At 34.9% G+C, this 26,396-nt stretch overlaps 1 protein-coding gene and 1 non-coding gene across 2 annotated transcripts in view; both read right to left on the bottom strand.

The window, feature by feature from the left end:
* Positions 1–26,396, bottom strand: part of UNC13C (unc-13 homolog C) — a 738,074-nt gene that overhangs the window by 121,105 nt on the left and 590,573 nt on the right. The window contains exons 22-23 of the mRNA XM_058294229.1: positions 19,451–19,528; positions 11,832–11,909 (exon numbers count right to left, since the gene is read on the bottom strand). Of these exons, the coding sequence (XP_058150212.1) occupies positions 11,832–11,909; positions 19,451–19,528 (156 nt within the window). The remainder of the gene's footprint in view (positions 1–11,831; positions 11,910–19,450; positions 19,529–26,396) is intronic.
* On the bottom strand, positions 5,026–5,128 carry LOC111767173 (small nucleolar RNA U13). The gene has a single exon (XR_002799064.2). It is a non-coding gene; the product is annotated as a small nucleolar RNA U13 (small nucleolar RNA).

Raw genomic sequence — 26,396 nt, 5'->3', positions numbered from 1 at the left:
TCTTATACTAAGAAACCATTAGGAAGTTGAATGATTCACATATCTCAGTGACTGGGTAGCTCTAAACTGTATTTATGTGACTATAAACATTGGATTGAAAAATCCAAATTGCATCTGGCATCTGAGACTTTACCAATTATATTTAACCAATCCTTGATATCTGTTTGACTCAAATTCAGGTGACTGACAGGAATGGTTAGTTTCTGCACCTCTATGATAGCCAATGTGATCCTGCTGAACTCTTTGTTATCTTCCTGCTTTCTTCATCATCATATTGTCTCATACTTCTTGCCCATAGATATCCAGGCCTCTATAACAAATAGAGACTTCCCTAGGGACTGGAAAATTAGAATATCCTTGAAGCTCCTACTTTCTGGAAGATCCATTCACTACAATCAGTTGCAAGGAAGTGATTCAGAAATACAATTAGTGCTTTTCTAAAAACACTTAAGACTGATAAACATTTAAGCACAACTAACCTATCAAATCTTAACTTCCCAAATCTTAACCAAGAAAACATCTTTAGCCTGTCCCCAGTCTCAGAGAACCACTCAGGCTGAATGTTTTCTATTATATTTTCTTGCTATTGCCATAATATCAATTTCAAATTGATTTCACAAATTGATGGGAATAAGGAATGAGAGAGAAATCTTCTGATGTTTTTATTCAGGCTCCCTAATCCTTGGTGGACATTGTAGGTGGACAGATTTTAGTCCCCCACACATACCTTCACCACCTCTAAGGAAATGACTCTGAGAATAGGCTTTTCTTCAGGAAATGATTTTGTTTCTTATTGAAAATGTGTGTTTCATTCTCCTATTAATTTGATGTACACATTGAGGTAGTTTGTTCACCAGTTAAGATAATGGCTATTAAAGTCACAAAACTGACTTGAAGGGACACTTGGATGAAATTATGCAATTTACCAAGAAATTACTTTAGTATATCTTGGGTATTTTTGTGAATGGAAATTTCATATCAAATACTTGGTTATTACTTGAAAATCTGAAACTGCCAAGCAAACCAATTTAAACTTGGATGACAGTTTCTATTTCTAGATAGAAGTTGTGTTTCCAAGTAGGTACAGAGGGAATGCCTCTGTCATGTAACCAGGCCAATTAATTACTTAGGAGAAAATAAATGGCTCTGTGTAAAGAGGAATATATTTAATGAAAATTTAGTCAAATTCTGAATTTATAGTAAAACTTCCAAAATAGATTTCATCTACACTCTATAAAATGGGAATTCCAAAGTCTTGGCTGATAAAGTTTTAATAATCATAGCTTACTGTAGTCACATATTTAATTGAGTTTTTATGCCCTTGAGATATTTTTTACCATTGAGCTATGGCAATATAATTAACTTGTAGGAAGAAATAGCAAGTAGAAAGTATATTTTACATTTTTTTAAAGTTCTATCCTTAAGGCACACTTCTACTTGTCTTTATAAAAAATGATTTATTCATCACCTACTTCTGCAAAGCTTCCCCCAAATGTTAGGCATTAGATGTTCTAACCTCTGCCTAACTGCACTTTTTACTAATACTGTGTATATAATGTTTTCTTCTAATTGTGTTCTTATAAATCAGTCCCTAGAACTCTTAAGTCTTAACTAACTTAACTTACTTAATTTTCTATCCTGAATGCAGGCCCCAGTGCCTTGCATGCCTAGACATTTACCAAATGTTTGAGGAGGGGAAGCATGAAAGGAGTAACCTAAAGAGGCAGTTCTGATAACCAGCGTGCTCCTTCTCCTTGAATTGCTATTTTTCATTGACTATTAATAGAATGCTTTTGCATGTGAAACCTCTCATTCATAGAGCAATCATATATTCTGGAGATTCCAAGATGGTAATTGCCAGATCATGTTAGATCACATCCTGATATTTATTTAGTTTAAAAACCGGTCACCATACCCACTCTGCATGTTTTGTTTAGTTTTCTTCTTTTTCTTTTTCTAGCACATTATTTAGGTTTTACTCATATAACACCTATGTTTATCAGGGAGGAAAATCTCTCCCTGGCCTTTGTTTCCACAGGGTCCAAAATTTGATAATTTGTCTTGGAGGGGGTGGGTATGGGGAATCATGTTCTCTTTAATATTTTTGCTGAAAAATTTTTAGTATATGCACACTTCATCACTATTTCTGTTGAAAAGAAGGCATTGTTTCCAGGCAAAACACTGTTTAACTTGAGCTCTTCCCATTTCCTCTTCTAGATTTTGTTCCATCAATATGAATTGTAGGGAGCCATCTCTCTCTCACTCTCGACACAAAATGCCATGATTCATTTGTGTCGCGCTCTAAGGCCGCCATTCCTTGGTTTCCTACTTCCTCTTTCTTCTTCCCCTTTATTCTCCCTCTCCCGCCACTGTTTCAGGTGACACGCTCCGATTGGGCAGTCCCTAAAGCGCGCGGAAATCTTTCCGTGGATGCTGCAAAACAACTATCTGCGCGTGTGTATGGCATGAAAAACAAAATCTAGTTACCCAATCATTTACCGACACATACGTTGTCGTCAGTATGTGTGTCACTTCCTTCATCCCTGACTATATATACCTCTGACCAACCCTCAATAAACGAGACTTGATCAGAATCCTGTCTTGTCTCCATTCTTTGTGTCTCTTGTCCCCTTTTCATTCCCACTCCCTCCCTCAGGTCTTGATTCGACTGATCCGTGAATCGGGTCAATGAATAATGAATGAATAACAGAAAGAAAAGCCCAACTTCTCACTGACATCTAACTTACCTTTACCTTCAAAATGCTCACAAGAATGATGCAAAACTTCCTGCCTCCACATCCTAAACCCTCCTAAACCCTCTGCAGTGTGGTTTCTTCTATGATAATTCACTGAAATTCTTCTCATATAGGTCACTAATGTCATCTTAATTGACAAATCTAAGGCCTTGCTTATCCTAACTGCAGCCTTCATACTGTTGTTTTAGTCTATTTCTCAAGCTTTTCTTCCTTGTTTTTCTAGGGATTACCATCTTTTAGGTTACCCTTGATAAAAATTGTATAGAGAAAATCCTGCCACCCTCTCCCCCAGCCAAAAAACAAAAACAAAAATATACCCTCTTGAGTTTCCTCTTCTGAAATTTGAAATCTCTACCAAGGTATCTTACCCAGATAGGTAACAAGCCCTTAGTTCATTACCTTTGACCCAATGCAAAATAAAGCCCACCTACCCTAAACCCACCCACATGAGATGGAAAAATCCTTGTCCAATCAATAGGGGTCAAACTAATTTTCTTTTTATGTCTATAAAAATCTGACATCACTAGAACTCCAAAGATACTTCTGCTCTGGCTTCCTTTGTTGCAGCAAAATGTTGGTATCCCAAATAAAATGTCCCAATCTGCAAACTTAACCCCAGTTTTTCTTTCACACCTTCTACTCCTCTGATGATGATTTGTCTATCTTCATTAACTTTTCTTTGTCTACATACTCCTTAAATATTAGTATCCTTCAGTTTTGCCTTCAGGCGTTTTTTACTTTTCACCCAATATTTTCTTCTTGAGCAATCACATACATGCTTACAACTTAATTACCACCCACTTTTGAACCCATTATCCCCAGTCTTAATAATATGCCTGAGCATCATATCTATGTTCCCAACTGCCTACTAGACTTTTCCACTTTAATGGCTCACAGATAACTCAAGCTCAGTAAATCAAAAACTGAACTTACTACCTGCCCATCCTTAATTTATTTTTCTTTTGTGTCTCTGATTTGGTTAATGGCACACGGTTGTTCAAGCCAGAAAATTGAAAGTCATCTTTGATTCCTCTCAGCCATCTTCCCTTCCATATTCATTTGGATAGTAAATATTAATATCTCTTCATTGTTTCATTCATCTGTCCCATCCTCTTTATTCTACAATCCTGATTTAGAATTTTTCTCATCCAGACTATTGCAATGGTTTCCAAATTAGTTTTCTTGTTTTCTGTTTCCTCCTTGTATTCCAACCTTCTTTCTGCTCCCAGAACTGTTTTAATAAAGCTCAAATCTGACTATAACACCTGTTGACTCCTTTAGCTGGCTTTCAACCAGGGAACTGATTTAAGTGACTTTTTGTAATCTTATCTGGGCTCTTGCTCTTCCTTTTATTTTGAAAAGATCACCTTTCTTCAACTCTTCCACTTAACCCAAATCTATTCATCATATAAGGTCTAGCTCAATGTTAAAGTATGTGATTGACAAAATATTGAAACCTTCATAGTGATTCCAGCAAGAGGGTACTCTCCCTGAAATGCCTAAATCACTCTCTAGAGCTATGATGTTCAGCTTAAAATAACTGAAGTTATTTTTTCAGAGAGAAAAGAATACTTGATTCTCTCTATTGCAAAAACAAACAGAAAAGTATACCAGCTCTGCCAGCACTTCCACTGCTGCCATTGCTTTTTTGTTTTGTTTTGTTTATTCATTCCTCTTAGGAGAGACCCTCCCCAAGAATTTACACTTTCATTTTTAGGGACAGACTACGACATTTTCCTTTTCTTATTCAGATTTGCATAAACTGTTATGCTAGAGGTATCAGTTATACAAATTCATGCTTTTAAGTACTTCTTTTTAAAAAGTTGAACGTGAGTAGTCTCCCAACCTAAATAAAGACAGTATGCAGTAAATCTGTTGTACTTCAAACCAACTAAATGCCTTTGAGTATGGTAAGTGAGGTTCTTCAGCCTAGAAGACTGAGGGAAAAAAGAAAGATCTTATCTTGTATAAGGAAATTTGAGTCAGGAAATATATGGCAAATTTTGGAATTTTCTATTTCTAGTTCTCTTAAAAGGGCATTGCCTTATGTGAATGGTATGACATATTGTTTTCTTTCAGCTCAAACATGTTTTTCTTCTCACCCATAGCACATATAGTATCCCTCTATTTTATAAATTGCTAACAAAGCTCTTGTTTTTATAATCACAGAATTTTAGAAATAGAATAAACTTCAGTATTCCAAACTCTCTCTGTTCTTACAGGTGAGAGAAACCAAAGCCTAGATAATGTGCCATGATTTTTTTTTTCACATCAGATGGGTAATGTGTGACTTGGTAATAAGGTTGGAGAGAGGCACATTTCACACAAGCACGTAAACACCCATTCATCATGCTTATGAACTACAAAAGGATCTGTGCCATGCTTTTAAAGCCACATGGGGATTGAAAGGGGCACTCTAAGAAACTATAATCTTTTAAGAAATTCTCTCCTAAAAACTAAAAATAATAATAATAATAATGGTAACCTGACTGCAGAGGAACTTGTTAGCTTATTAGCTAATTAGTTCCATCTGTTGGTTGACTAACTGAATCTGGATAGAGTAAGGATGTCTGGAAAACAAAACATAGAATTTATGTACAGAATTTTATTTTTTTTAAACTGCCTCCTGTCCTTCCCAATCTGCTGTTCACATTATTGCATTCATCTCTGTTCAGTGTGAGTACAGTCTGTTGAATTCATCAGTGAATTTATTGTTGAACATCAAGTAATGGGGACTGAATTCCCTCGTGAGTCATAATTAGCATGAGGTGCCTGAGGACCACTCCGCCAAGTGTGAAAAGAGAAAGGATTGGTTGGGTTAAAAAGAAGCAAGTTTTACTAGTGATTACACTGACTTATGATTTGCTGAGGCAGGCTTAAACTATTGAAAGGGATCACAACAAAATATTCGCTTACTATTCAAAATGGCAGTTAAAGTAAAACTCACAATTTCTTTTCCTCCTGGCATTGGTTTGTATTCTCTCCTTAAGTTTTCTTAAGGCTCAGAGAAAAGTTAGTTTAAAAAGACACTTGGCATAAGCAGGTGACCTTACAATCTTCCTGGAATGCTCTAGAGTAGGACGTTAACAAGCACCATATGCCTGAGTCTGTATTTTATTTTGATATGAATAGCCAGCCTTGAAACTACTCAGCCTCCTCAGTAGCACCTTCTCTTAATTTCACAAGCTTAGCAGTTAACTGAACTTCGTGGTAATACTGTTGGATTCTTAATCATATTTATTGAATCAATTCAGTGCAATTTTCCCCTCCTGGCCCTCATTATTCTCTTAATTTTCTATTAAGTCCAATTTGTTAACTCTAATTGCAGAGATGGTTAAGAGGAGAGAGAAACCAGACAATATCTACATGCTGCCAAAATGAGAGGCCAGAATTTTAAACATTCCATTCTCCTTGTTGTCTGGTGCTATGAAACTGAAAATAACTAGTTCCTTATACTGAACTCCTTCAAATGATATCTCACCTAAGAGAGTTATTTACACATAATAGGATAGATATTTTAGTTTATCTTTTGGATTTTTGCTGGATAAGGTTTAACAATTATAACTTTCATTTGAGGGATATTTAGAATTTAGAGAGTGTTGTTTTTTTCTCCCCACAAACCTTATCTCTTTCGTTGTTCTTACTCCACTAAGAAACTCTAAATTATTTGAGGATGGGGTGCATGTTAGTAATTACTCTCTCTAGTGCAAAATAAAATTCATGATTCATAATAGGTGCTCAACAACAACAACAACAACAACAACAACAAAATGTTGGTTGAATGAGCCAGTGAAGAATGAATTCTGTCTTCATGGGCAGCGTGCTCTGACCTTGGTTTTCCATAGGGGATGACTGCCCCAAGGCGAAAAGATGCTTAGAACGGTCCAGGTAGGACTGGAGCATCGGGCTTCTGAATATCTCTTTCAAGAGTTGCTAAAAGATATCACAGGTCTAATTGTTGTTGTTTTACCAAGTCTTACTTCTTATAAACTCTTTAAGATTTTAGACTTTTTTTTTTTTGGTAATGCTTTTTATTAATTTTTGAAGAAGCTTTACATTACATAAATATTACATCAAGAATAAAGGAGATCTTAAGACTTAAAAAAAAACATGTTGGTATTTACTAAACCAATCCCACCTCCATCCACATACAGATGCAGTAAATAACTAGTGTGTGCATGCAGTAGCAAACAATAGATACTTAACTAAATAGGAATAATGTGGCAATTTGCTTTAGGAAACAATTTCGGAATTCAAAAGAAGATTTAATTAGTTAAAATGGTCTATTTTATTATCTAAAGGCATCTAATATATGTTTTATTAATCTGATTTATTTTATAATTTATTTTGTAATTGCTGAAAAAGAGATAAAAACAGCAGACTGATTCTCATTAAGGTATTAACTATCTCCATTTGCATTAAGGAGAAAAGGTGAGATAGATCAGAAACCTGAACTTAAAGCCTGAACTCTTTACAACTATGATTCTTCTGTTATATAAGACCATACCTAAAATGTAAGCATAAAGTCTAGAATGTTTAAAAAATACTGGACTTTTGTATTTGGCTGCAAACTGGCCACCTAGATTTTGGGGTTGCTATATTCTATAATTTTAATTTTTGCCTGTACTGTTGCATGAACTCTCAAGATTCATTTCAACACATTAAATCCCATATGTTCTCAGCTCCAACACAAAGTGGACTGGTCAGGAGTGGTGCACAAATTATTTCCTATAAAGCAATGGTCTTCAATTCCCTGTTGCCCAGCAACTATAAAGTAGAGGGGACAGTGCTAAGTAAAAAACGACATATATCTTTCTATCCTCTCCCATCAGGAAGTTGCTTAGCTAATGACTGTGTCCTTATAGCTAGCAGGTCTTACAATGAATTTCCATGACGTGCATGAGCAAGCTTTTGGGCACCCAAATGAAATTTCTAAATTGACATATCAAATTTATCATTAAAATATGGAAAATGACATTGATATGCATACCTGAAACAAATTAATAACTACATTGATCATGAAAATATGAACATTTTTAGGAAAGTGGAGCTATGGTTCAGTTTCCTTGCTTATATTCTACCTTGACATCTGGGAAAGTTTCATTCACAGGGAAGATACTACAAATGAACTGACTCAGGAGACTCAATCCTTTTCTGAGGCATATCAATATAAACAGCATTACCATTGTACCTAGTTGGTGTGCTTTGTGGCCAGCAGAATGAGAGAATTTAGGTGAGCAAACAAATCCTTTCTTTGCCCCAAGTATCTTAATAATGGCTAACTTCTAGAATTGGAAGTACTATCAAAAGTTCAGCAAGCCTATTAAGTATGGATTCTATCTTACTCAAGATGATTGTACCAATACAACATTGTGACAGCACAATGTTAATTCTTCTAAATCTATTACTACAAGTTCTATAGAGTTTCGTGTGAATTATTTTATCGCTTCCTGAAAGGAAATTAAATTCTGGATGACTTGATTTTCTTTTTCATGTATTTGTGCAAGTTAGACTGCAGATTAAGGGAATACAGCTACATTTCCCATAGGCCACATGATCTGCTTCTGTTGTAAAATGAATATAGATTAGGTATTTAATTGCAATTGATATGCACTAAGTCATAGTCATGAAATAATTAAGCTAGTAAGATATTAGAAACCAAAATGCATTTGTTTTACATTTGAGCTATTTGAGCTATTACAAGATAACAAAACAATCATTCACTGATGAACAAAAAATATCACATGGCATCCTGATCATCATTTTGTTGTTATTGTGTTATAGAGACAGGTTATACAGTATGGAGGTTGTAGTGCTAAAAATTAACTTTTAACTCAATTAGTCCATAGCATGGGTTGAGTATTTTACCTGCTTTAATATAGTAATTTCCAAAACTGTATGCACAGAAAAATCACTTTTGCTTCACGGTTTGTGTAACACATTTATTATTTATTATTATTATTATTTTTTAAAATGTTTTTTAGAGGAGGCAGGGTTGTTATGCTGAAGCACATTCTTAGTTTGTATGCAGGAAAGTGTGGCAGTTATTAACAAGAACTGCTCAAGTGACCACTTTTGGAGCCATTGTCAACAAAATCACCCCAAAATTATCAGAGTGTTAGGTAATGTTTCCAGCTAGTCCTCCATACAAAGTGGAACTTTCCACCATAAAGGGTTCAAGAACTCCTGACTCCAGAGGGCAGAAATCCTAATCCTAATCCTGCAAAGAGAGATCATTTGCCCAATCACAGTGGTTGGATCAAAGCGGCAGAGCTGTGCAGCCTCATGCAGCTATGCCTGCAAGCGGCCAAACTTTGCAGCAAGCAATGCTGTTGTTAGAAGCCAACTGATAAACACATGGCATTAAAAACTATTTTGAGCAAGTGCAAAAGCAATGGTTTGCTAACATAGTCTTTGTAGCAAGAAGTGTACATCCCAGCACAGATGGTGGGGGACAAAATAATAAACACTTAGAAAAAGAGAATAAGGTCTAGGCTAGATCATTTCCCTTAGCATTACCAGCAATAACATTCAAGATTTTATAACCAGTCCCACTAGGAGGAAGAATCTGGCAACTGGCCTTAGTACACACTGTGTAACTTTTAAAGACCATTGAACAGGTCTACATCAAATCCGTATATACTTCTCCTATTAAAGGGTGAATTCTGACATTCTCAACAAAATTATTTTTCATCTTTATAAAAGCCCCAAGTTAAGGAATGCATTTAGATACCACCAAACACAAATAACAGGATTGACTGGACTCTGTCTGGCTATTAATTTGAGCATTGGGTGCCTAGAGGAGTCTAGGTGTAGCACCAGAAACATAAGTCTGTGTTAGTGAAGCTTATTTCTACAGAGAAGGCTGCATGTTACACTCAGGCTTGGGATCTTTGGGTATAGGTCTTGCTTCTTCCCAACATTTCATCAATCCTGATGCCAACACTAACCAGGCCTGCCTAAAGCTTTCTCTTGGTAACAGAAGATGAGAAACAAAAATGGAAGAGAATAAGAGAAAATAAATTACATCAAAAGAGTCAGAGGAACATAGACTAGGGCAAGGAGAGAGGGGCAAAGAAAGGGGAGATATTTATTAACAAATGTGAGAAAAGAAGGAAGTTAGGATAAATGCTACCTTCCTAACAAATTACACTGTTAAAATCTAGACATTCATTTCATTTAGTTAATTGAATTTTTCCTTTTAAACTATGTGTGAGGAGTTTAGCAAACAGACATGGCAAGAGGTACAAAGGGAGGAGGCATGAAGCACAAACTGTTCTGCCTTCATTATTTCCCCCAGCAACGAGAGTTCTGTAATTTAGCCATATATTTGAAAACAAATCTGTAATGTAAAATCTGTACATTTCAAATGGAAAATTTTATCTGAAATAGGAAGCCCATTTTTGTTGTGTGAACAGGCCACTCTATAAAATTTGTAGGTAGCAGGTCGCTTGTCTCACACATTTTCCCTTAAGTATAGGTCTGCCTTGTCTGGTAGGTCTTTTCTGACTTGTCTGGTTTCTATTCAGCTTAGGGGTATTTTACACACATTAAAGTTCAACCACAGTATAGTAATGAAATTACAACAGTACCAGGGGAAATTTAGGGCAATATGCCTTTTTAAGTATAACTTCATCTTTAAATGATTTGCAGTCTTTAAAATTCACAGAAAGGAGATAGGATTTCCCTTAAAAAATCAGTAATTTCTTCAGTTCCTTTGCAATCATTAAGTAGACTTAAAGTCTTAATATAGAACATGGCTAAAATTAAAAAGGGAATCTCAAGTTATGACCTCCAATTGCTTATGCTCATCTAATTCAAGAGAAGAATTCTAAAAATTAGATGCCTTCAAACCTTCAAAAAGCATTAACATGCTTTGGGGAATGGAGCCTATTTTATACAAATTAAGCTGAGACTGAAGTGGAAGCATAGCTCATAAGCATTCATTCTTTAAGTTTTGCACCATCACACATGTATTCTAGGATTCTAAATAGCAAGTCTGTTTAAAGACTGAGGGTTGAGGAAAATGGAAGAGATATTGGGGGGAAATACATAAATATCTCGTTGGGGTTAAAAGCAAAATCACATATAAATAGGCCCAGGCTTGAAAGAAACATTTTGCTGCCTTATGTTTAGAAATAACTGGGATCTTGCTTTGAAACCCAACCTAGCATTACACACGTCTCATACAGTTACCACAGTAAGCAACAATGTAAATAAATCTTAAACTGAAAAATCCCCACCTTCTTGACATAGTGACCCTTAAGATCATTGGTTTATGGAAGGGGTGGTGGTGAGAGAATCACAACTACAAGACCCTCCTTCTCTGCATCATCTCCAGTCCTCAACTCCAGATTCTCACTTCTGGCTGTGAAAGAAAAGACTTGGGGCAGGTAGGAGGAGGTAGGTGCACAACTAGTATCGATCTTCCTGACCCAAACAAGCAAGTGAGAGTAAGTAGGAAGGACAATGGTCTTTTGGTTAAGGGATTAAAAAAAAAAAAAAAAACAGCAAGAAAGGAATAAGATATTTACTATCACAAACCTCATAAAAGAATCTTTCTCCTTCCTTCTTCTGCTCATGGAATTGCAAGTCAAAATGTTGGACAAAGACACAACACATTACAGACACAGCCCACAACACGTTTGACAAAGATTTTTAAATGTGCACAATAAACCACTAATACATCAAAAACCACCAACACCACAAAGCACTTTTCAGAACAGACATCAATATAAAGCCGGCATTATACAATACAGTAAAAACATCTACAATATGTGAAACTTTACAGATCATTAGCATATATATATTTAATTGGGTATATATTAATATATATACAAACAATAAAAGGCAATTGACTATCTCCCTTTCCTTACTCACACTTCTAATATATTTACTGAAGTATTCAGTTGTGTATAATATCACTCTAGTTGTTAATGAAATTTCAGATTACTATAATTTTCTATTTATAGATAAACCCTGTAAAAACTGAAGCCACTTTCCATAGCAAAGAGATATGCTGCTAATGATCTCTAAGTAATTATTTGGCAAATGCAAGGGTAAAAATATACCCACCTCTTTCCCACCCATGGATTCAAACATTTTTTCCAGCTGGACCCTCAATTGTTGAATATTGTTCATCAAGATACAGGGCTTTAAATAAAGAAAAGAGGGAAAGAAAGAGAAGGCAGTGTGAGAAGCATTTATACAAGAAACTACGGAATGAGTTTGATTTACAGCTATCACTGAAGTCCTATTATATTTAGCAAATAAAATCATTCTGTCATTTCAACATCATGGTTTTTAACAGCAAAGAATGGAAGGGAAAATATAAGGGTCACTTTGGGGAATGAAATTTTAATAGCATATATAGACAATAAAACAGGAGATTTGCTACTAAAGTTTTTTTTTTATCCTTAACATTGTGGCATTTCAACAAAATTCTGGTTTTGAAGACTTATTTTAAGAAAAACAGGTTAGTTTAAGTTCTTCTGTTATTTCACTGAGTTTAAAAACCAAACTGCATCCAAGTTTTAAAAAAAAATACACAAACACACACACGCACACACACACACATACACACAGCTTTAATGTTCCTCTTTGGCTACAGGCGTCAGTCCCCATCCTGGCATTCAAAGGCTTCCGTTACCTGGCTCCAATCATTATATCCATTATTATCTCATCCTGCTGCATTATGATAACCTTCAACTCGGAGCAACTCATTCTCCAAACATACCTTATACTTTCCAGATTCTGTAACTTGGCCTCTGCAATTGAATTACCCCCTCTACCTATTTGAATCATATCTATTATTCAGGGTAGAGTCTTCTCTTTCCTAGATTTTATCCTTTTTGTATCCACTGGACTTTGTTTTATATTATTTTATATTTGAGTTACTTTTCACTGGCTTACCAGCTCACCTTAAATACACTGAATATGTTACTTTGTCTTTTCCTGCTTTTTCTTTCCCACAGAGTGCTGCACCATGCCTTACAAATAGTCCATGCTCAATAAATGTTTCTTGATTTATTATTTTCAGGGAGTCAGAAATATAATAATAACATAAAGGACTTTATGTGTCCTTGCAATGGTAGGAATTGGTTTATAATTGGAAAGTAGGATTCAGAATAGTTATGGAATCATTTGGTATTTGCTATTTATTGATGCCAAAGGGCCATTAGACCATGGAAAAAGAAAAACAGACATAGAAAGGAAAATGGATATTTCTTCCAAGTTGCTGGGAAATGAGCCAATGATGAATTAGAGAGAGGGATGCAAAACCTTTACTGGACATCAGATAGGTGCTGGCTCTCATTACTAGAAAGATTTTATCTCAGCTTTAACCATATCAATGGCTTTTGAAAAACTTTATACTTGAGACTCTTAAAGTGATCATATCCTAACTTCATTTGCAAGAATAATTTTAAGCTTATATTCTGTTCCCTTGATTTCAGCCACTTAAATATTCTCTTATTGTGACCAATGTCCAACTTGGCATTTTGCTTCAAGTGAAATATAATAGCTTTCCATTACTTGATCAACAAATCATATAATAGGCTATTGGTTTCTTAGGACCCATTTGTAGAGAATTTCTAACGTCTTTTTTCCAGTGCCAGATCTCAACTTTTCACTGGAGTCTTGTTCTTACTGGTAACTGAGGTTAAAGTTTCCTATTTCATTTCAGGTAAATGCCTGTTTTTAAAAACAGCTAATATACAGGTATTTAGAAGAAAGCAATGGGCACTTTACTAAATAATATATTAAAAATAAAACATATTTGTTTTTTATAAAAAACACCACTCAACATTTTAAAAGACTCCAATTATAGGACAAACTTTTTCTTAGTTCCTTTCAAGTTAATAATCATCCAACCCCCCAAATCAAATTATTTGCCCAATTTGAAGATTGATTAATAATTAATAAGAATGTACTTATTACATAGTCAATCAGAAATATGTTTACATGACTAAAGAGATAATTTATTTCACTCTTGGATATCATGACACTCCCAACATATTGCCTGGTAACTTGTCCACCAACTTTTCATCTAGGTGGTGAGCTCTTTAAAAGAAATTAGCTGTATTTCTCTGTTATTTAAACTTTTCATTTTGAGATAATTGTAGATTCACATGTAGTTGTATGAACTAATACAGAGAGATCTCGTATTTATGATATGAATTAGAAACTAATACATATCTTTAGCAAGTTTCTCCCAATGGTAATATTTTTCAAAATTGTATTATAATATCATAACAAGGATAAGGATATTGATATTGGCACAAAGTACAGACTACTTCCATTACCACCATGTTGCCCTTTTAATAGCTATACTATCTTCCCTCCCTCCCTGACCCCATCCTTAACCCCTGACAACCACTGACAACCACTAAGCCCTTTTTCACTTTTATAGTTTTGTCATTTCAAAAATTTTATGTAAATAGAATCCTACAGTATCTAATCTTTAGGGATTGGCTTTTTCAACCAAATATAGCATGTTAATAAGGTCTACTCTTTTAATTGTTAATTATTCCAAAGTATGGATTTAGCACAGTTTGTCTAACCATTCACTCAGGTTATGTAGTTTGTGTGTGTGTTTTTTAGAAGGATTTGGTCCATTTCTTCTAAGCTGTCAAAATTTGTATATATTTTTTCATAGTATTCCCTGTTTATTCTTTGGATGTTTGGGGGATTTTCAACCAAGATTTCTTCAAGACCCATCTTCTTTCTCTTCTCCTTCTAGTATGCTGATGGCACAAATATTAGAACATTTGTTATAGTCCCACAAGTCCCTGAGGCTCTGTTCATGTTTTATTTTGTTTCTTTTCTCTCTATTATTCAGACTGTGTGGTTTCTATTGTTTTATCTTTCAGTTCATTGTTTCTTTACTTGGTACCTTCTATTTTGCTGTTGAACCCATTCATTGAACTTTATGTTTCAGTTATTGTGTTCTACAATTCTAAAATTTCCATTTGTTCTTTGTATCTTCAAGCTCTTTGCTGAGTCTTTCTCTTTTTTGATGAGACTTTCAATTTTGTTTTCATTTCCTCATGTTTCAAGCACATTCTTAATTTCTTGTTAAGGAATTTTTATCATGGCTGCTTTAAAATTTTTATCATATAAATCTAACATCTTTGAAATCATGATGTTAGTGTCTATTGATTGTCTTTCATTATTCAGTTTGAGGTCTTCCTGGTTCTCAGTGATTTTCAGATTTTCAGAAACTAGGACAGTTTTGTGTTATATTTTGAAACTCTGGAACTTTTTAAACTCTTCTATTTTACTGGCTCTTTCTGAAACCCCTCTGTCAGGGGAATGGGAAGAGGCCACCTTGTTCCTGTCAGATATTTGTAGAAGTTCAGGTTCACCACTTAGCATCTATTGATATATAAGGGATAGATGGGGGTTGGAGTTCTACTTCAGGGATAGGGGTCATTCTCAGCCAGAAGAGATGCAAGTTACAACTCCCTACTTGGCCTTCTCTGGCATCACCCCAGCCTGGGTGTTGTGGCACCATGTTTTAGCCTTGTGAGGGTGAAGTCTATGCTCCCTACTTGGCCTTTGCTGGTATTGGTGAGGGTGGGACCAATTTTGTTTTTGTTTTTGGTGATTTTTGATTGGAGTAGAGTAGTTGTTTTCTAAAAGTTTTCTGTATTGTTAATTTGCTCTTCCGTGTACTCATAGATGTTTCTGGGTAGCTGGCAATTTCAGCCTCAAGTCTTAGATTGATGAGGCAAAAAGAAAACTCTAGAACTTCACCATTGTATCATTTCTAGGGTTCTGTGTTTTCTAGCTGGTCTGCCTCCTTCTCTCCAGGTTTCAGATTTTCTATTTTGTTTAAAGCATGCATGCGCACACACACACACTACTTTTTGTTGATTTTAGTGGGATTAAGCAAAAGTATGTCTATGCCATTTTCCTGGAATCAGAAGCTATATATCTTTTTGTATCACCAGTAATTAAGTAATGCCTGACATTTGGTTGGTACTTAATCAATAATTGAATGACTGAATAGTTAGCATTTAGCTGGAAATTGGTCATCTACTTCCTCTTTACATACTCATTTTTCTATTTATTGACTGTGCTGTTCAACCAGATTACAAAATATTCAAGGATATGTTGTTCCATGTGCTCTACAACATATAGCTTAGTGTTTGGTCAAAAGCAGGAACTAAATACTTATTGAATAAATGAATGAATGCATGCATGAAAATGTTTTCACAATGGTGGTTCTCAATATTGAATGCACATAAGAATCACCAGGGGAACACTTTGAAATACAAATGCCTGGGAATGTTCTCAAAATACTTTTGACTGCCCCTCCCCCCTAATTTTTATTTAATCCACCTGGTATTATCAGTATTTATTCAAAGATTTTCATGTGATTTTAATATTCAACCAGGGCTGAGAATCACTACTTAGAAAGATAGTCCATATCCTAGTGATATATTTGCCATTGGTTACATTATTTCAAACACAGCATGAAAGTGAGGTCAGAATTGACTTTCTTTGAAGTTGTGCATGGCAACAAGAGGTGAAGATGATGCCATAAACCAGATAAAGGCACATGTAACAGGACATAAATACCAGCTTTATAAATAAAAGTCAACCACCAAGGTTTTATAATATGATCCTCTCCCATGGAAAAGAGTTACTGAGAACAAAATGAGCAGATTGTTGGGCTTATTTGACCCTAGGTAAGGCTATATAGGAAAAAGAGATGCATTTATTCATAGGGAGATACAAATAAAAACGAGGTATTCCTTTCTCCTTAAGCTTTCCCTGACCTTGAAATGTTCAAGTTTCTGTTTTAATGAATCAATTTAACAAATCACTACCAAGAACTGGATTATAAAATTCTACCTTAAACCTAATTGTGAAGCAGCTTTTACTTTCAACACCTCTAAGGTAAATAGGGAGAAAAAAACAACAGTAAAGGGAGTATTAGTCTAATTCAGTGGTTTTGTTTATGTGTTTAGTAAGATAAAATAATCAATGCTTGAAGTCAAGTTGTAATCTTTTTATTTGTATATTTTCACTTTTCCCTTAAAAATTCTTGAGTTTTCATTTTATCTAAATCAAGAACAAAGTTAGGAACCTAAAATACAATGACATATTTGGTCTTTGAACAATATAGTTTAAGGCTGGTTGAGGTATTAGCAATTATGAAAGAAAAATACTAAGTAAAGGAAAAGTTAGTTCCTATGTTGTAATATTTACAAGGGCTTTTTTTCTTTATAAAAATTTATTTTTGAAATTATACATTTAATATGGCTAAAATGGCAAATTTTATGTTATATATATAATTAAAAATTTTAAAAGGAAAAAATTAGAAAATAATTATATACGAAAGGAAAAAATACAGAGAATAATACCACAAACACCAATTTATAATTTTTTTAATGTTTTTTAATAAAACATGATACAGAACATAATATGTAAATGGAAGTTTGTAAAGGCTTTTAAGGTTAATTTTCCTTTCTGAATGATAGGATCAGTCTTGATAAACTCATAGCCACATTTCAAAACCTTTGATTTGGCTATCCTAATATAATCAGAATCTTTTTTGAAATTATAAAGCACTATTTTGAGTTTCAATAACACTTTTCAAATGTATTATCCTTTAATTAGATATATACACTTTCAGTAAATAAATTCTGTCTTGCCTACTTGAGAATTTATAATCAATGACAATTAGAAATCACTGCTGAAATATCTGGAAGTTTAAATAAAAATTCTGGACAGCATATTAATTTAAAGGAAAGAAGCATCATCTGGGACCTTAAAGAATCATTAGGACTGACTTATCTTAATGATTTGATTTGTCCATAAGAGACAAAGGAGGTTTCAGCTTGAAGACTATCAGCTTTCTTGAGAATTCTCTTTTAGGCTTGCCTGATAGTGAGAAGTGATTATATGAGAGGAAAAAAAAAGTTTTCCTTTTAAATATCCTGTACTGACCTTGTCGGCACTTTTTCTAGCACCTCATTAAAAAGATTGTTCCTACATGTATTAGTCAGCCAAAGGGGTGCTGATGCAAAATACGAGAAATTAGTTGATTTTATAAAGGGTATTTATTTGGAGTTGTGATGGTTAGACTATTGTGTCAACTCGGCCAGGTAATTGTGCCCAGTTGTTTGGTCAAGCAAGCACTGGGCTAACTGTAATACAAGGGCATTTATGGACTTTAGTCACCATTGACTTTATTGAGGTGGTAAATCATAGATAGCTGATTATAATTACGTCAATCAGGGAGATTGCCATCAGTAATGAGTGACACCTAACCTAATCAGTGAATGTCTTAAAAAGGGAAATGATTCCAGTATTGAGAGAGAATTTCCCAGCTTGTCTTTGGACAACAAACGTCTCCCAGAATTTGTTAAAAACCTTCATTGGATTTTCATTGGAGTCCTTGTTGGCAGCCTGCCTATGGAACCTGGACTTGTGCATCCCCATGGCTGCCTGAGAGTCTCTTACAAAATAGCATACTATTGACAAATATCTCTTGTTGATTCTGTTTCCCTAGAGAACCCTGACTAATACAGGGTAGAAGCTTACAGTCACCAGGCCACAAAGCACAAGTTACCTCCCTCACCGAAGTTTATTGCCATGTGTTGGAGCAAGATGGCTGATGACATCTATAAGGTTCAGGCTTCCTGGGTTCTTCTCTTCTTGGGACTTGCCTCTCTCTGTGTTCAGCTTCTCTGTTATCTCCTCAAGACCAGCTGTAGACTATTAGGCAAATGGCTTGTTTCCCTTGCCAGGACCTTCTCTCTTTCCTCATGACCAAGTTCCTCTGTGTGCTTACTTCCCAGGCTCCAGTTAAAGACTCCAACCTTTCTTCTCTGTGGTGCAGTTTCTCTGTGAGTCCTCACCCACCAAAGAGCAGGGACTCAACGTCCTACTGATGTGGCTCAATCAAAGCTTTAATCATTATTTAATCACGTAAAAGTAAAACCTCTGAATCCAATATAATCTAATATGCCCAGAGGAAAAGACCAGTTCACAAACATAATCCAATATCTATTTCTGGAATTCATAAATAATGCCAAACTGCTATACTATAGTATACCCAACATCTCTCCTAACACTGTATATGGTAAGTAAGATTTTACCTTCCATCATAAAATAACACTAATTATAACAAAAAATCACTCTAGTTTATTTTGCTTTCCTTCATACCTTTTATTGATTAAGTTGCAATACTGGTTTGTATTTTATAAACAGTTTCTCAATCATCAAACAATAAAAGGCTAATTAATCAGAGTGAAATCAACATTCTGTATAGTACCCATCCTTCAATTTATTTGAAAACTGAGACTAGATTATATTAATTTTACATTATTACAAAACTAAACTAGTTGGTTTCAACCCTAAACTAGTTTTTAACTCCCTAGTTCTCAGTTCCAATATTTAATGAGTATGTGGGTATTCAAGTATTTAGGTGAGTCTTGTTCTTCATCATCATGGAAAGTCACAAGTTGGCTAATATTGACACTCTCTCAAACATCCTCTGCATCTTGTATTGAAACAAGCTCATGACTACTAGAGATGTTTTTCAAACAAGTTCTTGAGATCCCTATTTCCTATTGTCCTGTATAAAAACAGAACAAAAACACTTTCTCTTGCTTACTTATTAGTTTGAAGAAGTGGGTCTTGACTGAGAAAAGCTTGAAAGCAGAGAAGTTTTTACTCACCACATTTTCCTTTTCACAGTATGAACTGAAATCACTTGAAACTTTTGCAGCATATTGGAGAAGCACTTTATTGATGGTCTAGGAAAGAAAACATTGTGAAACTTATCTGGAAAAGTAAAGGTCACCTTTACATTATTCAGACTAATGCTAAGTCAAGCTAAGTTTTCATATATCTTTTTCAGCTGAATGTAGGCCATGAGCAGTTACTAAATCTATTCCTTGCCAAAAGAAGGATCTTAATAACTATTATATTTAATAATGATTTGTCATATTTCTGAATGCATTTGGGAGACAGTCCACACGCTCCTCACTCTTCATGGATCCACTCTATTTTAACATAATCTTCTCGATGATAAAATTCATTATTTCTAACTTTACTATATACTCAGAAGATATAATGAGCTTCTTGTGGCAATCTTTTTGATGTTTGGATACTTACTACCTAATGATCTCCTAATGCTCTTTTTTTCCCCTTTTTGGATGAATGATACTTTATATGCTTTGAAATAACTTTCATGATTTCTGGTTTCTACCCTCCTCTCCCCCCAAACACACACACCATCCCAAAAATCTTTTTGGTGGTCATTTCTCAACTTTATCCAAGCTTCCTGAATAACTCATTATAAGCAGGATTACTACATTCCCATACATGTTCAATTAGCAATGAATATTTTCAGCAATTATCTATGATGATGGGCCTTACTCAGTAATATCAAAGATCACCTCTTAAAATTTAACACTAAACTTTGTTTTCATCACACTATCTCTACTCCTCAATACACTTACATTTTATTTACTAAATTACTTATCAATGCATTATTTGCTAAAATTATTGCCTAAAGTTTCTCTTCTTGGCCTTTTCACCCCAATTCTGTCGTCATATTTTTCTTCTACCTCTAACAGCTAATTCTGAGCCTAAGAATGCCCTCTGCTTTGATTAATTATGTGAAACAGAGAAAATGCACCCCGTGTGTTCAATTTTATTTTGATTACTTGATATGTTGGTGATTTTGCATCCTCCTGTTTTTTCTTACACGGCTTGAATTAAAAGCCAAATGGAGATGAGATTTTCTTAGAGAAGAGAAGGCAATATAGCAGAAACATGCTGTCTCTTTTCATAGAAAAGAAAGGATGGAAAATCTTTTATATTCTTTTTTGTACAAGATATTTGTCTTAATATTCTTTGTGGCCTCATATCAATGGGGAGATACTCCAAGGAGTTAAGCTGAAGAAGAGACATTTGCTCTACAAAACTGAAATTGCAAAATGTAACTATGAATGTATTTACAGTCTTTTAAAATTACAATGAAAACCTAAATTTAGGAATGAAATACAGATAGAAAACTGATATTAAAATAGAAAGTTGACCTTGAAAAATATAAAAAGGAATCAGGCAGCAGACCAACAAATCAAGGAAAACAGATGACTGATAAAACTGAAGTATCTTCCAAATATAACTTTTAAATTTCACTTTAGACATAGCGCTGAAAATTATTTGGGGACTTACCTAAGGAGTAATGATCCATTTGTACGTATGAATACTACTCTCAATTTAAAGTTTCTTAGTGGGACTATAAACTGTAGGAATCATTTAACTATATTGCAAAAACAAAAATAAACAAAAAACAATAATCCTGACTTTAGGAGCTTGTTGCAACTCAGACATTATAATTTGCTCAAGATAATGTTTGGGCAGCACAAAAATCCTTTACCATCATTTATTTATTTATTTTCTCTTTATTTATTTTTTTAATGTTACGTTAAAAAAATATGAGGTCCCCATATACCCCTGACCACCCTCACCCCACTCCTCCCCCCATAACAACAACCTCCTCCATCATCATGAGACAGTCATTGCACTTGGTGAATACATCTCTGAGCACCGTTGCACCTCATGGTCAATGGTCCACACCAGAGCCCAACACTCTCCCACAGACCACCCAGTGGGCCATGGGAGGACATACAATGTCCCTTTACCGTCATTTAGACATCTATCTGCTGCGTGATTTGCAAAACAGTCTGCTTTTTTTTTTTCCTCAGGAAAAAAAAAGGGAATGCAGGCATCCATTTCTGATCATTTTAGAGAATTCCCTCTAGGTCTACTGCTTGGATCTGCCTCATTGGAAAACCCTCCTTCCTGGAATTCCTGCTTTGAGACAATTGTTCTCGGTATCTCAAATCCAGCAGCCTGCAAATGTCAATGATTAGTGAGCTGGGTAAGAAGTGCTCAGCCTATTAAGATATGTGCCCATAGGAACTTTGGGTACGCAGACTGTAACCACACTGCTTTTTTTTTTTTTAATTTTAACTAATGTGAAAAGTATACCTGCATGACAGTGAACAGTGGGCAAAGTATCATTTTAGGGGTGATTTGAAAGTCACTCCAATTCATTCAACAAAGTATATCACCTCCAGACATTGGTTCTCCCACTAATATTAGTAGGTAGTTATTACTTAAGACATATCTTCTAACTAGTTGATTCTTAAAGTGTAGTCTTGGCATCAGCATCACCTAGGAACTTGTGAGAAATATAAATTCTTGTCTGATAGGACAGAAGTCTACTGAATCAGCAACTCTGGGGGTGGGTCCTAGCATCTGTGATTCTGATTAACTCTGATCACTGTCTTAACTAAGTAATAGAATGGGGAGAATCTACTGAGGGAAGGGGTACTCAGCTCATGATTTTATCTTTGGGCAACTGTTGGGCTTTTAAGTGTAGGTGGTACAGAGAGGAGGGTAAGAGACAACCTAGCAAGGGTTACTTTTATCCTGTTCTATAATAAAACACAGTTTATATGAAGAGATAGATATAGGTACAGAGAGCTCTGTTTATGCATGCAGCATTCATTCAAAGAGCTCTAGATTAAATAAAATGAAATTCTAATAGGATTGTGGCAGTAAGGGAATGATTTTGCTGCATTTAAAGGATCAGACAGGAAGACTAAAATACCTCCCAGTCTCAATCTGCTCTGATTTGACATAAAACTACTGGAATGGCCATCAGTCACTCAAAGGCAGCTGTAGTCTCCCGAGCAAATGTTGTGCTAGTAGGAGTGGGCTAAATATCCTCTTAACACTATGATTGCTCCATCCAGTGTATTCTTACGATGATAAGTAAGATAAGATAAGAAGCCTGGTTCAGAATCCATCTTTTCAGTCTCATTTATGCATATAACACTACAGTATTCGAGCAACACACAGAGGACAAGAAGACTGTCTAGTATCTATTCAGTGACAGCATTAGAAACATAACATTGATGTTCAATACCATGTATTTTAACACATCCAGCACAAGATAGGCTCCCTCATTTCTTCCATCATAGACCCCTAGGTTTGGCTTCAAGTGTAAAAATAAATGGTGAGCTTTTGCTCTCCAATATACTAATTGATTTCTGATTGACATCAGAACGTGAAGGCAGTATGCTTAGTGGTTAAAAACATTCCATCCATACGGTTACTAGTTGAGTGCCTTGTTTAATTACTTAAAATTTCTGAGCTTGTTTCATTATTTGAAAAATTAGGGAAAATAGCAGTACCTATCTCATGGGGTTGTCTTGAAGAAAAAATGAGACAATATATATAAAGTGACTAGCATATAATGTTCTGGGAATAAGTATTTTGTTGTTGTTGTTGTTATTAGGATTAACTTCCCAGAGGTTAAAAGAAATGTGTCTCATTCACCATAATTTCTCTAGCACCTGAAAAACAGTTAGGCTTATATCCAGAGCTAAATTAGTATTTGTTGTTTTGTTTTTAAGTAATATTAAAGATGACATTATTTTATATCTCTTTTTAAATTAAAGTGCCGGTAGTTGTCAAGAGCATCAGTATTGCTACCCATATGTCCATTTCACCATTTATCACAGTCCCTGGATGTTGCTGCTATATAATTTTAGGAAATTTGTTTGGTATCCTATTCAGTCTTATATACTCTTTCATAAGAACAAATCACCCTTTTATTTCCATTTTAGAATGCTAAATCTTCTAAAATGTCTTCAGATATCATTAATATATCTTATCTGTAGGGGTTGCTTTAAACCATGTTGAGTGCCAGAAAGAGCATGTGATTTCAGTTATTTTGATACAAGGAGTCTACACCTAAGAAAGAGAGAGCTTTCAAGACTGAGGGTCATAGCTGATGAACCAACAAACTCTTAGAGACTGTTGTTACTGTGAAATAGCTATTTGCACTAACCACAAAGTTCCATTTTTATCTACCTTGTTAATGAAAATGTAAGTTATAGATAAAATATCTGACTGGTAAAATGAATTTGAATTATGCTAGTTTATTTTTATATTTACGATTTTATTGACTTTCTTATTTCTAAAATTTGTAAGTCACTGAGAAAAGTAAAAGTGGAACATGAGCATGCTTTTTGAAAACATTCCAATAAAATAAAATTTCTTTTTTCTTGAAAACTGCCAATATCTTCTTTCTCAGAAATGCTTTGCATTGTTCTTATATTATTTCCTTGTGAGAATAATAATTGGATAATATTGAATATCCATGGATTAAAGTTGTTTTATTTAATTGAATTTTTATTGTGCCAATAATAAACATGCTTTTCCTTAGTGACACATGGGGCCTAATTCTTTTTTCTTGCTTCAGAGAACATGTTCTTCTGAGAGAGATTCTAGCAAGACTCTTTGTGACCTACCACTCCTTTATACTTCATTCCATTCCATTCAGTAAAAATCCCAGCAGTCTCAGCATATCTAAGTTCAGTTTGTACAGATGAAGAAAGGTCAGAGCTGTAGAGGGGGTGGGGGTGGGTGGGCTAGAGCCCAGACAGGAGGAATCGCAGTTCAGCATTCTTCCTATTCTCTCACAGTGCTTCCATGTTTTCCACCTTATATAACCGTCTGTTTGCCTACTATGAGGGTGAAATTTAGTTACTTTTCTAATATTGTAGGCAATTAAATAGTATAATACTAAATATATTAACTCTGAGATTTTTAAAGTCTCATATGAACCTGCTTCTACTGCAAGTGCTACAGATATCCAAGAATAGCATATGACATACTTTTTCAAACACTTTCCCTAATGACCCTGTTTCATTCTTTCCTTGGCAGTCATCCAAAACATAGCTTCAGAATTTACTATAGATTTCAATGTATTGGGAAATTAGAATCATCTTCTACTAGAAAAATCCCCAAATAAATGGATTTTAGCTATGATCTTAACAGATGGGAGTTTAATTTAGTCTTCCTAATTAACAGCTATAAAAAAATATAGTTCAAAATATTTTGTGGCAGGTAAATATTGTAATACAATTTAGGTTGACAGCTTATCTGCCTTAAAACTCTTCATTGGCTCCTCATTTTCTACTAAATAAGTTTAAGCACCCTGCCTAGTCTTCAAGGCACTGTACCATGTGAGCCTAACTTTCCAATTTTAGTACCCTCAGCCCTTATGAACTGAATTCTATGTTCTTTCCTCATTGGGAACCCTAGGGCTAGAACCCCTGGGTCACAGAATAGTTGAGGACTCCCCTACAGAGTCCCCAAACCCATACTTGATGTGGTGTGACCTAAAAATAAATCTTTGTTGTGTTAAATTACTGAGATTTCTAGGTTTTGTTACCTTGCCATTAGTCTATTACCATATCACAATCATCCTATTTCCTATCACAATTAATAAGCATGCTATCTCCTGCAAGAAGCCTTTCCTATTTCATCTATCAGTGAACTAGATTTAAACTTTTCTAAGATCTGGAGCCAATAACAAGGTCAGGCTCAGGTTTCCCATTCATAAAGAACCACAAACATAAAGTTTTTATGATACTTCCAAAAGAAGTTATGCAATCATTGTGTTTGTGTCTGTGATTAAAATCAGTACCATATTGAATGTACATGTTTTCAATATGACACATTTTTTTATAACTAAGTTTGACATATCCTTATATTTTAATATGTCTGTCTATATATAGAGATAGAAAATATAGCTGACAAATAATACAGCTGGAGAGAGCACGTGAGAGAGAGAGCGTGTAAGCATGTCTGGGCCTGTTTCAACCTTTAAAATGCCCTGATTATAGCATTTGACTTTGTCACAGTTGTTTAGCCTTCCCAGTATAAGTTTTTTGACATCAGAAATTATGCTCATTCATGATTGTATTGCTCAAAGTGGTTAGTAAGGTGTGTAAGTGAAGCAATCGACAAGTACTTGCTGAAAGAACAGCCAACACCTTAGCCATCATGCAGCCTACCCAGCCAGATATATCCAACATTCAGTGAGACACAGGACTGTATAGGGAGTTCCCCTAAAACACTATGCTGATCATGTCACTACCCTTGTTTAAAATCCCCAAACGTGCAGTGTTTCCTAAATAGCCCAAAAGAGTATGTTTAAATTTCTCAAGCAGGAAAGTCGAGCCCTTCAAGATCTAAGCCAGTCTTCACTCTCCCAACATTCCTCACTGATTCTCCCAGCATGAGCCAGTTTTTTGAAAGAGAGGGTTGGTTCTCACTGTCCATCACATGTCATGCTTTCTTGGTGCTAGTGCCCTGCTTAGAATACTTATTTCACCTTCTTTAGGCTTCCATAAGCCACAGTTTTCCACAAAGCCGCTATTTCAGTTTTCATCATTTTTCCCCATTCAGCTTAACTAGAGATCCCACTACAGTGAGGCTGAATTTGTTCCTCTTAAAGTCTTTTCAGATTAGTTCATATCATGTGGTGTTCATTATTATGTGGGATTTTTAAAAACGATTGTGAAGGCCAGAGACTGCATTTTTATTTCTTATATTTCCCTTGAACCTCTTGGCAAAATTTTCTTAAACTCAAAGAGGAGGAGGAGGCCTTAAGTCTAATCTAGCTGATCAATATATAGCTGTCAAATAAGAAAACTAAATTCACAAAAATCTAGTGAACTGTCCAGATTCATACTGCAGTTATGAATGATTTGAAATCAGAACTTAGTTTTCATGATATAAAATTCAATT

The sequence above is a fragment of the Dasypus novemcinctus genome, chromosome 3 (assembly GCF_030445035.2).
Source record: "Dasypus novemcinctus isolate mDasNov1 chromosome 3, mDasNov1.1.hap2, whole genome shotgun sequence".
NCBI classification, from domain to species: domain Eukaryota; kingdom Metazoa; phylum Chordata; class Mammalia; order Cingulata; family Dasypodidae; genus Dasypus; species Dasypus novemcinctus.
The sequence above is the reverse complement of the archived record's forward strand: the minus strand, read 5'-3'. Positions and strand labels throughout refer to the sequence as shown.